This window comes from Varanus komodoensis, unplaced genomic scaffold (genome assembly GCF_004798865.1).
Source record: "Varanus komodoensis strain SLA01 unplaced genomic scaffold, ASM479886v1 scaffold13_1, whole genome shotgun sequence".
Classification (NCBI taxonomy): domain Eukaryota; kingdom Metazoa; phylum Chordata; class Lepidosauria; order Squamata; family Varanidae; genus Varanus; species Varanus komodoensis.
The window spans coordinates 332381-349258 of NW_025335408.1; the positions used below are offsets into that span (position 1 = coordinate 332381).

At 37.1% G+C, this 16878-nt stretch overlaps 1 protein-coding gene across 1 annotated transcript in view; it reads left to right on the forward strand.

Annotated features, from left to right (window-relative positions):
• The window catches only part of GRIP1 (glutamate receptor interacting protein 1), a 244900-nt gene that overhangs the window by 206206 nt on the left and 21816 nt on the right, over positions 1 to 16878 (forward strand). The window contains exons 10-16 of the mRNA XM_044423123.1: positions 1639 to 1794; positions 2585 to 2737; positions 7577 to 7763; positions 8377 to 8522; positions 9295 to 9375; positions 14606 to 14675; positions 14913 to 15058. Of these exons, the coding sequence (XP_044279058.1) occupies positions 1639 to 1794; positions 2585 to 2737; positions 7577 to 7763; positions 8377 to 8522; positions 9295 to 9375; positions 14606 to 14675; positions 14913 to 15058 (939 nt within the window). The remainder of the gene's footprint in view (positions 1 to 1638; positions 1795 to 2584; positions 2738 to 7576; positions 7764 to 8376; positions 8523 to 9294; positions 9376 to 14605; positions 14676 to 14912; positions 15059 to 16878) is intronic.

Sequence of the window (16878 nt, forward strand, 5' to 3'; positions counted from 1 at the left end):
AAACATTCATGAAATGCTCATCTCTACCACTTCTCCCTTCCTCATGCGCAGAGACCACGGATTTTGCTTTGGGGCCAGGAAAGGGGCAAGCAGCACGCATCATGATACACTGGCAGATGCAGTTCTAGGACAATATTTGCTCTTGCCAGATGCAAGAACTCACAGAGCCCCAACATGATCTTTTCCCATTATAAGGGGCTTGGAATTAGAGGCCTCAGAATCCGTGGGGCGGGGGATGCGGCAAATGACACCATTCCATTGTAAACAGTAAATCCCTCCCCTCCAAGAATAGAAGACACTTTCTACATGCAGAATGGGATCTTTGCATATGAATGATGAGTTGTCACAGGGCACGTGTTTCATTTTTCATTTATTACACTTCTGTACCACCAGTTGCCAAAGTTCTCTGGGCGGTTTACAAGGATGAAACACTTTTAAAAGACAATTTTTTATATTAATTGATGATTTTTATAACACTTGTTTTCCCTTTCCTTCCTTCCTTCTTTTCATGGTAAAGGACGCGTCTGTGCCGGCCAGTTCTATTAATTGTCACCTTCTATTAAGTGTTAGAAGCATTTAATATTTTTGTTACTGCAGAAATATCTTTAATTTTATCTCTAAGTTTATCTCAACTGCGATGTTCCAAAAACAAAATATAGGGTTTCCCCTCCTATGTCATTAATATACTGGTATAGACAAAGAAATTAAAGTCCAAACAAATCTATTTTTCATCTTGTTTGGTATGGATATGCTGTGCCACAAGTCTTCACTGATACAGTGCATGGTGGTCTAAGAAGGCCATTTATAATTTTCTCCATTCTTCTGGAAGAGTGTACCATTTACTGATAAATTGAAAATACTTTCCTCTTCTATTTTGAACCATTTTTAACCGTGCCTAATTTAAGTTGTATCTGACAGAAAACTGCCTATGAGAGGAAATAGGCTGGATTTCTTGTAGTGAATAAAAATAAGGGGTGGGGGAAATCACATTTTAGAAGAATAAATAATGACCTTAGATTTCTGCTTTATCTTTATTAATAAATTCCCTGAAATGGAATTTTTGTGCTGATGCTTAAGAGATGGGAGTTCATTGCCCAGGATAATATCGTGCCAGTGATGGATGCTAGTAAAATTAAAATGTCAGAGCAGTAAATTGGAATGACTGACATATAAACCACCCAGAATTACTGTGCGGAATGTGATATATGGCGCTTTATTTGATTTGGGATTAAAAAAACATATACAAATATTTTAAGATGCGTATATATATTCAGAACTTAATTACTAATTGTATATCATGCATCGTAGTAATGTTGACTTAAATGTGTTCTTCTAAAGGGTTTAATCATAGAAGCTAAAGACAGAGGCAGATTAAAAATTGATTGAGTACTGACCAGTTTTTTAAAAGGCATTGAACACATTCATTTTGGGACAGTGAAAGGTTGTTATCTTTGAAATAAATTCTTGCCTTTGCTGACCACCAAGAAAGAAGCAGGGTTGTTTTTTTTTTTCTTTTTGAACTGCTTTCATTTTTTGATACTTTTAAATTCATTTATGTAATCCAGTTACCTTTCCCTCTTCTCTGGTCCTTTTTTGTTTGTGTTTGTGTTGCTTCCTCTCATCCCTTCATGTGGGCAGTGAAGGTTCAAAGGAGCACCAGGCAACTTATGTGGAATCCCTATGCCAACAGCCACAGCGGGGCCCTCACCTATCACCATTATAACACCTACCACCCTGACCATTGCAGGATGCCAGCTCTGAAATGCCAGAAAACGCCTCCTCAAAAAAACCTTCGTAATGTTCCATGCTTTTTCTTCCTGACATTACTATTTTTTTATTATTATTATTATTATCATCAACTTCATCTTCTTTTTTATTATTTACGCCTGATTCTTTTCCTCTCATTTTCTCCAATTTCACTCTGAAACCTTTCTGTTCTACCAATGTCTCACTTTTGCCACAACCATTTGAGGTTATTTCTGACATCATGTCTTTTTCATGCTTTAACTTATCTAGTCTTTTTTAGTATATAGAGAAAAAGGTATTTTTAAAAATCCTCTTGAGGGATCCATTTTTTCCAATCCTGTATGCATTGTCATCCAGTTTAGGACCTTGTAGAGAATGTAAAGCTTTCCATACAAAGCCTATGTCAGAAATCACCTTTTCCAAAGAATGCATTGCTAGATTCAGTGTGTCTAATCACATTGATGTGCATTGATTCACATAGCTATGTATTTTTAAGAAATGTGTTACGTTCATGTCATAAATGTCAGTTACTTACTTAGAGGGAAATAACCATAATAGGAATAGGTTTACTCCTTCTATATATTTATACAAGCAAATATGTATTTATTTTGTATAATTCACACAATCCTAAAATGCCTGACTACACTGCCACTTTTTAATGTAGTTTTTATGTAGCTTTATATGTAGGTTTTATATAGTTTATGATTTTGTTACTGGATGCATACAAAACATTCATGTGGGTTCTACACAGTGCCCAGATTTTCACAACCAATGACATACATGGATTTCACTTCTCCTAAGAGTACCTTGTGCCAAATGTTTCCCACTTTTTCCACAGCGCTGGTATCTTCATCCTTCTCTCCGGCCTCCATGAGTGCATACAGCCTGAGCTCACTAAACATGGGGACTTTACCTCGCAGCCTCTATTCCACAAGTCCACGTGGAACAATGATGAGGAGGAGGATGAAAAAGAAGGACTTCAAGAGCTCATGTAGGTGACCACAGTAGTTTTTTGTATTGAAAAAGGGCTGTGACGTGGATCTGGCAAATGACCTGAAAGTGTACCACAATTTGGATTTGTTTGGAGTTGAACTGGCAGTAAAGATATTCTGAAATCTGAACACTGTTATAAGGATTATTGGCAGTCAGTTGTTTACCTGCTGTGAATAACTGGACATAACAGTACTGTTTCATTTTACTGAGCAACCAACGCTGAGCAACTTAACTCTTAAGTACTGAATGGCTTGGGGGCAGGTTACTTGAAGCATTGTCTCCTCTCATATATACCTGTCCAGACTCAGAGCATGTCTTCTAAATGAGGATAAATGCCCTTGCTAAATGAGGTAAACCAACTGTCTACCAAGAGAAGGGCCTTTTAAGTGGTAGCACTGCTATTGTTGAATGATCTCCATAAAGACACCCAGCTGTCTAGTATATTCTGCTCTTTTTTGATGCCAGGTGAAGACTTTTTTCTTTCCCCACACTTTCTAATCCTTTGGTTTGTTTTTAAATGGATTACTGTATTTTCAAATGTTTCTATTACTGTGGTATTTTAGCCTTGGATTTCACTGTGTTTTAACTTCTAAAGGTTTTATATTTATCATGCTGTCTTTGGGGATTCTGGAAATCATCCAGATAACTTTGGCTATGGGATACTATAGAAATATGGTAAATAAGTGAATAAATGCAGAGTGCTGTAACAGATGGGAACGGCAGAAATGGAGAGCAAACCTCTTGCACAAGCAGAAGTGCTTTGCACTTAGACTAAAGTTGCATGGGATCCCATCCTGAATGAGTGTATCTTGCCATTTCTGTTGTGGGGGTTTGGGATTATGTGTCCCAGCAGGTTCTGTCTTCTTCCAAACACACTTAGACAATGGCTTTCTAATGGAAAGGCTTTATTACATTAATGCTGACTAGTGGGACTGGCATTAATGATGAGAGCAAATGACAAGAACTGCAGAAATCAGTAACAAAAGAAACAGGTGAAGTTAGAGCACTATTAGAGAAAAGCAGCTAGTTTCTTTTCCAAACTGGTTTCTTTTCCAAATTACAATGACTGAACAACAAACAAAGCAGATCTTCCTGCTTGGGGTCCAATTGTTTGGAAGGTCTGATGCTTCTCAACTGTTCTCCGTCACTCTTTACTCGCTTCTAGACCCTGGAATCAATGGCATTTGATCCATTCTCTGCCTCATTAACACTCTCAATAAGCTTTCTTAAACTATTGAAAACTGACTGATTCTTATTGACTGCCCCGCTTATCTCAAAGTTCTCTGGCCATGGCACTTCAGCAGCAGATTCCACTGCCTCCTCCTCTTCTGACTCAGAATCTATCCCCACATATCTTGAAGCTTCATTTTGGGGGGGAAATGGAACAATTACAACACTGTAGTTAATATGTGGCTATGTAGCACACAGTATTCTGATAAGCATAATGATAAGCAAGCCACATTGCATTGGTGCATAGGCATTTTGTTGCTATTGATGTTAGTCCTGGGTAGACAGGAATGGTTTTTTTCCTGAAACTTCTTGGTTCAAATCCAAATCCAAATTAATTAAATTATTTTGCAGCCACAGCAAACCTCTTCACAGTGTTCTTGCACATTAATGCAATAATGATTGCAAAGCATATTTTGCACTACTGCTTATAAATAGGCATAATTAGGAATAGTTTGCCTCATTTTATTTAAAAGTAACAACAGCCTACTTAACTGGTGTCACACAAGAATGATAGCATTTGCCATTAAAAACATTAAAATAAGCTGTTCATTAAAAGTTAGAAAAGAAAGCAAAATTTTCCTAAAATCTACTTTGACTTCCTTGTTCCTTTTTACTGCAGCTGAGAAGGAGAAAATGCTTGCTAGAAAAAACAGTAAAGAAGCTTAGGACAATAAATTTTTCCATGCTTAAAAACATCCAAACATTGGTAGGAAGGGATTTATTTTTGGGCTTGCTTTTAATTTGCAATGTTCTTCAAGCTAGAACAAAACACTGAGGTGGTCTATAGTCTGCTCTTCATAGGATGCAGTCCAGTTTTGACACTCAGAAGCCTCTGAGCTCTGAGGATTACAGGAAACCTGTGAGGAACAGAAGCAGTAGCAGAGGTGGTGTTCACGGCTCTATTCCTCCTGCTCTGCATTTCTGCTAGATGGCCATATTCAGCTAGAAGGCTGCAGAGGACACAAGATGCATTCTCTCTTCCACTTCCCAACATCAGAATGCCCCTTTAGCAATTCTCTGAAGTTTGGTTCGTGACCTAGAGGAAGCAGGTGCTTCTGTTCTTTCTGTGGTGGTGATAAGGAGATTAGAGCACAGATTCCCAGCTCCAAGACTGGCACTCTGGCCCCAGTCTTGGATCCAGGAATCCAAAATATCCTCTGGCTCCACCTCCCAGACAGTGTCTAGAAGTCACAGGATATTCTCTTTACTGGAAATGTCAAATAGGCATTTTCATCTGCTAAGTGAAAGCTTGAAGATTCCTGTGATACCACTTCATGGATTTATTTGACACAATCATCATCTTCATCATCATTTACACAAATTATTTCTTGCACATACCCTCTTTCTTTCTATAGTCTATGCAAGGCTGGATATGGTAACGAGTTACCCACAGGACACATAAGAAAAGCACATTTTCCTAAATCTACCTGCCTTAGGAGAGTTTAGAATATGTATGACTGAAGGGTGCTATAAAGTTTTCATTTCCTTTTCTGTAGAAAAACCTGTATAACTAATGTGGTCTTTCCAAATGCCTGGCAGTAAACTCTGCTGGTGCAGCAAATCCATAAACATTTTATTAACAGAAAATTTGCAGTGACTGCATTACTTATGCAGGTTGCTCCAAACAAACAGCCGTAAACTTTAAAGATGTCCCACTCTGTCACATACTGTTCATTGTACTTGATTTTGCTTTGTTTATTTTCTTTTCTAATCACCTCTTGGTTTTTAATGTTTCAAGTATGTTCTTCAAGAAGAGAAGCACCGTAGTTTGTTACTGGCTTGGCAAGCCTATGCCTGCGCGCGCGCGCACACACACACACACACATCTTAACACTGTACTTGACAGGTAGATAATACAAACATGAATATGAATATTCCTAAGTTTATGCCATGCTTAATGAAATGACTAATTTTTAAAAAAATTCTGTCAGTTGGCACCAACAGATTATTAATATTGGCCATGATTTGGCAACTATCAATTTTGTTATAGTAGAAGTATTTTTTTATTTTTTGCTTTATCCCATGAAATAGAAGATTCAACTTGTTTTGTCAGCCATATCAGTTAAGCAATATTTATTCATTACATTTGTACATCACCTTTATACCAAAGAATGGCACTCAAGGCTGCATGTTGGGACAGAATTCAGACAATAAAACAAACTAAAACAAAACAAAAAATGAAAACCACAAATGCAGAATAAAATTAAAACGCACACAAGCCAACATACTCACTTAGCAGTCAAAAGACCTCCTTGAATAAAATGTCTGTGCTTGCCAGTTGAAGGACAGCAAGGCTAGCTTCCCTTGGGATGAAGCTCCCACAGCTTGGGAGTGGCTACCCGGAGGACCTTGCTGGCATCACACCAAATGGGTCTCTGAAGGCAGGGCTCTTGAAAGATGGGCCTCTCCAGAGTATCTTAAGAACTAGAGAGTCTTCAATAGGAGAAGTTAGTCTCTCTGGTAGCCTGAATCCAAGATGGATTAATATACAATTTTCTTCCCCTCAAGACAGTGGTCTCAAGAAAGTTATGAGTGCTTCATACATTGCTTCATGATCTTGCTCTCTCATGCACTGGAGCTAAATTGGATGTAAAACAACCTTTGGTATCTAAAACAAATACTTCAGTGATTAATGTATGTATTAACTTTTTAATAATATTAATATTCATGAGTTATTTAATTTTTATACTGCCCAGTAACTGAAGCTCTCTGGGTAGTTTAACAACAATGATTTAGGAACAAATTTCTCTAAAGCAAAGGCTTAGAGTAACTTGACTAATGTTTTCTTAGGGTATTCATAGCATTCTGAAATTGTGGAAGCAAAATGTGGGCAAATTAAATATCTCCATTCTGAAAATACTAAAGGTTATATATTATGAAATGCTGAAATCTGAGGACAGCACAGCTCTTGAATTTGAAATGTTTTCTCAGTAACATTTCCCTTAAATGCACTCCTTTGCATCATCCTAGAACAATCAGGAATCCACTGAACTGAGATTACTTTAGCCCTCAATGCGTTCACACATGCACGGACCTAGTCATTAGTTCTTGGGGTTGTTCCTAGATTTTCTTTTCATGTTCCAAAATCAGATCTGCCGTTGAAGCACTTATTGAATCAACAGCAGCCTGAACCTGCTAATCAGTCTTCAAGCTACATTAACGGCTCTAAAAAGAACAGTGCTTTTATTGTTTGCTTCCCTTCCCATCATGCTGTGCTCTTTGTAAGGGCATCAAGTGGACTGTGCAGATGCTGAGAGGCAGAAAGAATTGCTCAGTTGTCATTAAATACTGGTTGGTTTCTGGAGAATTCAATAGAGCTCTAGATCCTTCCCCATCTATATCTGATATATGTTGAACTAGAACTCCTACTTTCCACAGGGTGATAATGAAAGTCCATCATATCCAGAGGTTGGGAAGGCTGGTGTTCATTAAAGAAATGAGTAAAAAAGATGTGTTTTATTACTCACTGTGCTGATCCTGAACATTAAGTGTAAGAGAAACTGATGATAATATTTCAATATATTTGATACATTGGTAGTATTTGTGTCAGCAAGTGACTTGATTTATACCATCTAGTTCTGAAAGTCTGGTCTGATGTATTTTATAGTGTCACTCGCCTCTAGCACTGTTGGCCTGGCTGGGCAGGTCGTCCACACAGAAACTACAGAAGTAGTGCTGACAGCTGACCCGATTGTGGGATTTGGGATACAGCTTCAGGGTAGTGTGTTTGCTACAGAGACCTTGTCATCTCCACCTCTTGTTTCCTACATTGAGGTTGACAGTCCAGCAGAAAGGTGAGGGCCTTTGAAATGATTACTCTTAAATGTTTATTGTTGACAAATATCTCTGGCTTTTTTAAATCGCTAGTTATTTTCAGGTTTCTGATAAATTATTGAACACTGCTCATAGAAAAATATAGCATGCAATGTGAACTTCCTGTTCTGACAACATGGAATTTTTTAGGCTCTTGATAACATATGAGAAGAATAACAAGCACCAATGCCTTTATCTAGATGATTGCCTCTGACAGGCAATTGTGGGCTATGTTAATTGGAGAGTATTTTCCTAATGGAATTTATAAAGCTCTTTCAAAGACTTCAATATTTTGTATTCTAGACTGGCAGAAGGTACTTCAAACTTTTCTTAGTTTTAATAGAGATCAAATAAAGTCTTTAAGAGACTGGAACTTCAGATTATTGCTTTTATCATCAATACAGTTCAAATGTGCTTATATTAAATGCTTGAGAACAACATGGTTACATGAAGAATAAAAGTCAATTACTATTGCAAATCTTCAGCCACGACAACTCAGCAGGCTTATAAAGTCAATCAAGTTAAGTTTGTTATATCTTTTGGAAAGGATGAATTAAATATATGTCCAAATGTCTTGTTCTGCTGAATGTCAAGGTGTGGAATCCTACAGATTGGAGACAGAGTACTGGCTATAAATGGCATCCCAACAGAAGACAGCACATTTGATGAAGCTAATCAGCTACTCAGAGATTCATCTATCACCAGCAAGGTCACTTTGGAGATAGAATTTGATGTAGCAGGTATGGATACTGAAGTACCTTGTCATACTAAAATGCTAGAAGTTAAACCCTTCATTTTTTAAATCTAGCCTATATGCTTACACGACCCTGTCATGTTTCAGTATCTTATTACAGCCATGTTCCTCCTTTTTTGGAACTTTATATTCATACTGAAATGTGGATAAATTTTGGGACATAATATGTATGTGACCAGACAGCAAAATGTAAATTTTGCAAGCTGGCAAATGAATCATGAGACTTATTCTCAATCCACATAAAATACATGTTGCCTTATTAAAATATAAAATAACCTCCAAATGACTGAAAGATAACTGGAATGCTAAGGAGCAATATACCTGGTGTGAGCAGAGATGTGCTTATGGTGCAGGGACACAAAGCTAGAGCCCAAATGAGTTAGCGAATTATCATTTAGTTAGCAAATAAGCTAATTTGACTTTTTGGCATTCCATGGTGCAATAGACAACACTATTTTTCTTTAAAAGATACTTTTGGTGGGGGTTGACTATGGAATGGTGGGCTATATGTATTACCACCCCTCAATTTGGGTGTTCCACATATTTCCATATATTTCATGGTAAGGAGCATGCCATGTGACTCACAAATTGAAATTTTAAATTGCTAACATAAAACATATTACGGCATTTGCTTTGCTATGCTTCTTTGATTCAAAATTTTATATTATTTTTAATGCATGTAAGGTGTGAATGATGAAAATGTGATGAATGTAGTTCAGCCTGGCATGTGCTATAAATGAAACAACTTTTAATTCTAGAATCTGTCATCCCAAGTAGTGGCACTTTTCATGTAAAACTACCAAAGAAGCATAATGTAGAGCTTGGCATCACCATAAGCTGTGAGTAAAAGTAATTTTTCCTTTTTTGTTATCTTTTCTGCATTATATATTGTCCTGATTTTATCTGGTGTTCACTAACACTAACAAAATTATTGTAGAAATATTTTGCACCTTGCTTTGCTTTCTCTGAGCTTTTGACAATCCAGTGAATTAAAACAGTCAAAGATTCAAGTTAAAATCCACAACTGAGTCACTTATTTAATATAAATGAGGCTCTCTTGAGCTCTAGTGATAATTATATATTTCTTATCATAAATATAGTCAAATATATATTTTAGAAAGGAATAAATTTGGAAGAAAATTACAGTCTTAGATCTGTCTGCAGAAAGAGTTACAGACACAGGATATTAATATAGATAAAAATGCAGAACAATAGGAAAGGGCAGAACATTTTATTATTATCCATTTTAAAAAAGAATTATTCGTCCTTGCATTGTGTTTCTTGTAAAATTTCTGTATCTGAAACTCTCTTTTCTTTTTGCCCCACTGAGATAAGATAAGCTTGCAAAAACAGGTTTTCATTTTAAAATTTGCCATCAGTATTGTTTCTGACTATTTCTACCTCTGGTCCTTTAAAATGAAGTATGAATCCAATTTGTTGTTTGTAGTGAAACTTGGAATTCTTGCCACCTCTGATAAGGGAAGTAGTACATAGCCAACAAAGCCAGTAACCATTGATAGTCATCTCCTCCAGTTCCCTTTTAGAGCTATCTGAATTGGTTTCCATCACTACCTGTGGCAGTGAATTCCATAGTTTAACTATCTCCTCTGGGAAGAAGTGCTTTCTTTTATCTGTCCTGCGTCTCCCATTAATCAGCTTCATGGGATGACCTGGGATCTCTTACTATGGGAGAGAGAACATGCTCCAGTAGTACTTCACAACCCTTTCTAACTGTCATATCACATACCCTTTCCACTACGAAAGGCTGTGTAGCCAGATGAAGCCATGTCACTTCTTCTCATAGTGGAAAACATAAGGGGATGTATGACGAGGGAAACAGAGGGCCAGTGGCTGCCCCAGAGAACCTTGCCAGCCATTCTCTCACTGTGGCAAATGCTATGGTGGGAGAGCAGCTGGTGAGGCAGTGCAGAGCATCCACTGGGGGAGATGCTGTGATTAAGCAGTGACCAAAGTGATGGGCCTCTTGGAGTGGAGCAGCACAGTCAACCATTCCTCCCACTCTACCTCCTGATGTACCTGCTTTATAGGATGGCTTGCCCAGATTATATATTTGGAAAAGAGGTGAGCAACATTTTGGTGAGCAGCATGGAAAGCTAAAACAGTCGCCTTTCAACTGTTTTACCCTTCCATAGCAGTTTGCCACCAAAACTCAATGGTGATGTCTGCTTTTTGGCCTCTACTGTGAAATTCAGTGGAGTGGCAGTGGCAGGGTGGGAGGCTGGGATGCTGAAATGGCATCAGATCTTCAGATCTGCTGGCCCCAGAATAAGAATAATCATTAAGAATGATACTTATTTAAAATACAATTACAGAAGCGCAGTTCCCCAGACTACCAAAAGTATTGCAGTCCAACAGTGTAGTGGTGTTGAAACAAAACACCCATTATAGTAAATACACACCAGCTTGATACACACCTTTACTGAGGAGGTTTCAGAGTGTCTGAGAAGTCAAGAGTCATGCCACCATGAGACCAGACTGTGGGAGAGACTCTTAAAAGGGTCATCCAAAGGGGAATGGTCATCAGTCTAAGATGCATCTGCTCTCTTCAGGAGTAGCATTCACATTAGCAGAAGAGAGTGGATATCTGTATTAGTGATGGAGCAGAGAAGTGAAGAGTTAAAAGTGACATTGGCAGAAGATCTCTCATAGACTAGAGCAGTGATGCTCAAGTTACTTTACAGAAGAAGGCAATGGTAAACCACTTCTGAATGTATCTTACCTTGTAAACCCCATGATGAGCCAATCTTGTCTGTGAATCACAAAAGCTGGAAGAAATGAGTGTGCCTCTGCACTTGATTATCTTGAAGTGTAACATGCAACCTGTATCATGGACAAGAACATACTCTCAGGACAGAATACAGAGAAACAAAATGGTTTCCCATAGGCAAAGGTGTCAGGCAAGGGTGTATTTTATCTTCCTATCTGTTCGGGCTGTATGCAGAACTTTATAAGAAAAGCTGTATTAGAATCAGAGAAAGGGAAAGGGAAAATTGGTGAAAGATACATTGATAACCTACAATATACCAACAATATGTCAAAAAGCAACAATGAATTGAAATGACTCCTGATGAAAATGAAAGGAGGAAGTGCAAAAGCAAAACATTAACAAAGAGGAATTACACATTTTTACTGTCAACAGTGAAGAAAGTGAAAATGAAAGATTTTGCATGCCTTGGCTCAATCATCAGTGCCAAAGAAGACTGCAGCCAAGAAATTAGGAGAATGCTGAAATCTGAAAGGACAGCTATGAAGTTGTCAAGTTCACGGGTATAAGGCCATTTCACTGAAGGCCAAGGTCAAGTTTACCTACAGCATTCCTGATCACTGTGTGTGGATGTGATAGCTGGGCAGTGAGGAAAACTTTTAAGAAGAAAAATGGTGCATTTGAAACATGGTGGAGGAGAGATTTGCAAATAGCAACAGCATGGCAAACATGAAAAAAACACCAATTCTGGCAAAACAAATGTAAGTTCAGAGTGTGGCAATAAATATATTCACCAGATATCCATGCTGTTTTGTGAAGAAGAATTAAGTGATGAGAAATGAAGATCTAAAACATGGGTGGGGACCTCCAGCCTTCAGTGCAGATATAATGTCCAAGCGTGGTGGTCCTCCTTCTCCTCTTCATGATCTTGTTCATTGTTGTTATTATTACATTTGTACCCCGCTTACCTACTTGTTGCAAGGTAACAAGGCAGTTTGCAATGTTCTCCTCTTTTTCATTTTATCCTTACAACAACCCTGTGAAGTAAGTTAAGCTACAAGTACATTACTGACCCAAAGTTACCCACTGAACTTCATGGCTGAGGGAGGACTAGAACCCAGATATTCCAAGTTCCAGTCTAATACTCGAACTGTATGGCCTCCCACAAGTTTTCTTTGCTGCTGTCTCTGATCACTTAACCCTTCAGTATTCTCCAGTGAACTTGTTTTGAACTGAATTTTAACAGAAATATAACCTATTAAGAAAAGCATTTATTGCTACTAGCATAACTTTCAAAACAGATTTTCCAAGAAGCTTTCATTTAACACAGTTTCTTGATATTAAAATGAAGGGATATGATGAAAAGCCTCTACCTTTTAACACTGAGCACAATAATTTCACATCAGCTTCAGTATATTCATGATGCTGCATAGAATTTTGAGATGCTGCATGGAACAGCATTGGGTATATCCATTTGGGACATGTTTTAGGCTTGAAGTATTGATCAATTATTATGCAGACACTGAAACTAAAAGCAATATTACCATTTCATTGCAATAGGTTCCCATTGAGGATTGTAATCTGGTTTTCAGTAAAGGTTCCTGCTTTTGTAACAACCAAAAACATTTGAACAAGATAATAGACATATAGTGTCACTATATTTAAAACAGAGTGGTTTTACCCAAGAATACTTAGGAGTATAGCCTTTGGGACATATAAGAAATTCTAATTTAATTTAATTTAATTTAATTTGTTAGCTGTATCGATTTTAAATAGAGAAATGCAATATAGATTTTTTAAAAATCAATTTTTATAACTTGAGCTACTTTATCATGGCCAACTGTTTTGAAAAAGATATTGAAAGATGTCAAAAAGAAAGATGTATGCAGTAATATAATATTAAAATAATAGTTTCCTGCAAAAAATACATATTCATGAAAACAAAGCAGTTACATATGAGCTATAGAAAAGAATTTTAGTAGCCACTGAATGCAGTAATTTTCATACCTATATTTGCAAGATCTGGTTCATATTCAGTCCCCATATGGCTTTGAATTCAGTGCCCTTAAAATATTCAGTACCCATAAAAGAAAGCCCATATGGCTTCAGTTAAAATGTTTTAAAAGCCCATAATACTTTTTGGCATGTAAAAGTATAAAACCATCTCTCCAAAAATATTAGGGGGAAAAGGCAAGAGTTTTTTATGGTGAAATCCCAGCTGTTTTTATTTGAAAGAAAGTCCCAGTGTATTCAGTGTACTGCACTGCCAGGTAACTACACTTTTCTAGACAGTTACTTAATTTTTATCGATCGTATATGTATCTATTGCTGGAATCCTATGCACTCATTGGTAGGACTATCCTCATAAGTCCAAGGATAGCCCTGCCAATAACATACTGAACCAGTTATCTCAGGAAGAGTTGGGATGTCATAAAAGACCAGCAAATGGTAGAAGCAGTTCTGTTTTTACTGCCAGGAAGAAAGGGAAGCTCTTGTGCATTCTTCTGGTGCCAAAATAACTTAGCTGGCCTTGGTTACTATACATCTTTGTATATTAAAGTAGCCAACATTTGCTGCTTAACCCCAGAAGCAAAATGTCTTGGATTGACCCTGAGTAAGTCAGAGAAAGCACCAAGACTAGACTTCCAAATGCACATCTTATGAATGAAACTGTTGAGCTATCCTAAATGCAAGCATGGAGTATTTTTGAAAGAATAGTCTGTGAAGTATATTCTTTCACAAGCTGAGGGAAAGGAAGAGGGCGAGGGATGCCATTTCAAACAACCCTTTGCAATGGAAGCTGCTTTACATTTGCAATACTGAGGCTTCTTGTAACAGAGAGCATGCAATGGCCAGTCTGCAAGTCTTCCCTGCTGACCCGACATGATGCTTAAGAAAATAATTTAATTCTCTGTCCCTGCAAGAGAATGAAAATAAATCCCAAAATTTATGTTTTCCATCTGCATTATTATTATTATTTGCAAACATTTATGATAATATGTGAGTTATGACTCAGTTAGGCAAAGTTACTTGTTTAGGAATATGAGAGGTTCTTTTTCATACATATTACTAAATCTTTGTTTTAAATGTAATGTCTCCATTAAAACTAACTATTCCACATAAGTATCCACAGGACAAAACAGATGTATGGCACAGTAAAAAGTATAGCACATAAAAGCCAAATTGCCCTGTAACAGCACCCAGGAAATCAGCAAACACTCTGTTTCATTACTCTAAGTATCCACTAGTACCTAAAAGCCTATGTGTTAATATGAATTAGAAATAGTACTTGTAGTGTGGAGATATATTTTAAATTTACAATTGTATATATCTGTGTATTTCAGCTCCATCTAGTCGGAAACCAGGGGACCCTCTTGTTATTTCAGATATTAAGAAGGGAAGTGTCGCACACAGGTGAGCACTTTCCAGTTGGCAGAAAATGTTGGCTATTTTCATATTCCCTGAATTTTGAACTGATCCATGTTTCCAGATTAAATCACTTGCTCAATTGGAGTAATGTGTTTTTAATCTCCACTACTCTATGGATATAAAAATCTTTTTTTTCAAAAATAAATACAATCATTTGCATGAATAGCAGTGCAAACAGTATGTCAAGTCGTTAATCCCATAATGTATTCCATTTGTTAACAGAACTGGAACATTAGAGCTAGGTGACAAATTGCTTGCCATAGACAATATTCGACTGGACAACTGTTCTATGGAAGATGCTGTTCAAATCCTACAACATTGTGAAGATCTTGTGAAGCTAAAAATTCGTAAAGATGAAGATAACTCTGGTATTCACAGTGGTCTAGTTTAAAATCATTTTATCTACACGTAAATGTCTCTTAACTACCATGTATGTGTGTTGTGAATGGATGAAATAGTTTATCAATATCATTTTAAAATATAAAGTATGTTTCAATATAGTCCAAATATTTTTGAATTCCAAGACTTACTTCCAAGATGTGTGCAAGTGTATTTTTCAGGTGATGGAAAATCCTACTCTTATAACTTATTCATGACTGAAAAACTCACTGTTCGGGTCATATAGGTTGGATCCAGATTTAGTCATTTCTAGAGCAGACTAATTGAAATTCATGAGATTTAGTCTTTGCTTACTTGAACCGTTGTTTAAAAAGTCTGTGCTTAGCATTATTAAACTGGAATCTAACTGCATGTTTATTTCAGTATGTGTTCTGAATTCCAAATGGAAATGTTAACCCTGGAATTTAGGGTGTAATCTTGGCACAGCTGTTTTAAAACACGCTTTGTTCATTCAAAAAACAAAAACAAAAACCAACTCTTGGACTCCCAGTCAAAGCATCACATCCTACTTTCTCTTAGCTTGTATATATTCAAGTCCAAGGTCTGGCAAAACCTAGACTGAGATCTACTGTTATTTGCAATGGCTAAGCCAGGTTTCTGGCTCCCAGTTTCACAACAGCAACAACAGAAAAAGTCTTTGCTTAGGAGAACAGGGTAGTCCTCAAACTGGGAAGGGGAAGTGAGAGTGAGAGAGATGGTGTTAAGTAGGGATTTTGTGTGAAAAGACTGTGAGCTCAGTTTCTAAGGCAGAACCCCCTTTTTGTGCCAAGTGTGTGTTCTTTAAGTCTAAATATGTATCTGCTCCCATTCTTCTCAGCAATGTATTGTACCCGCTTTAGCTAAATCTTGGGGTTCTAGTAAAAAGCTAAGCAAATTCTATGAGCCCTGTTCCAATCCATACATTCCTCCACCACCAAGTAACACACTGATTTTCCCTTTCTTTCCTCACACATTGAACACAGTAGGAAGAATGCCTGGGTCATCCTTTGTCACAATTATATCCTAGTTCAAAACCTATTTATAGTAATTTTTCCTTCTAATTAAAATGCTTTTCCTTGTGTATGAATTCTAGTCTCAAGTTGTTTCTTGGTAGCCTGATCCTATACAGAAAGCCATGAAGATATGTTCTACGTTCCATATTACAATTGGAATAGTTTTCATTCCAAAAGGCCAATTCATAAACACCAATAGTAATAATGAATTAAAGTCCATGGTACATGATTTAATGACCCTTAATCTGTCCCTTTGTTTCTGGCCTAGTAACAATTATGGCCCATTCAGTTCTGGACTTGTGCAGAAACAGGCCTCATGGCTAGTGATTAGAAGACCTGATCATTTATCCTTTAGCATAAATTATAGAAGTTAGTAATTACAAGCTTCTTAATTCTACTGCTAAATTAATATGTTACATAGATTAAAAACATTTATTTTATCTACTGGGTGAATTGTGTGTTACTACATGGCTAGCAATTCAGATCTGTAAGATGTAATCCAGTTATTATATGTGCTCAGTAAATGATCCAATTTAAAATCTGGGTGCAAAGACAGATTAGAGTTGTCGTAAATGAACACTGCTGTATGGTTTATATTAATAGACCTTCAGTAAATCACAAGCCCATAAACAGATGTCATTAGTTATTTTTGAAAAAGCTTTCAAGCATAATGAATCTTTGTTCCATTAAATATAAAGAAGTATAAGATATTGTAGGGGTGGAAGTGTGGTACACACACATGCACATACTTCATACTTCTGCTCCGTGATAAGGCATTTTGGGCTCTGGGTTTGGGT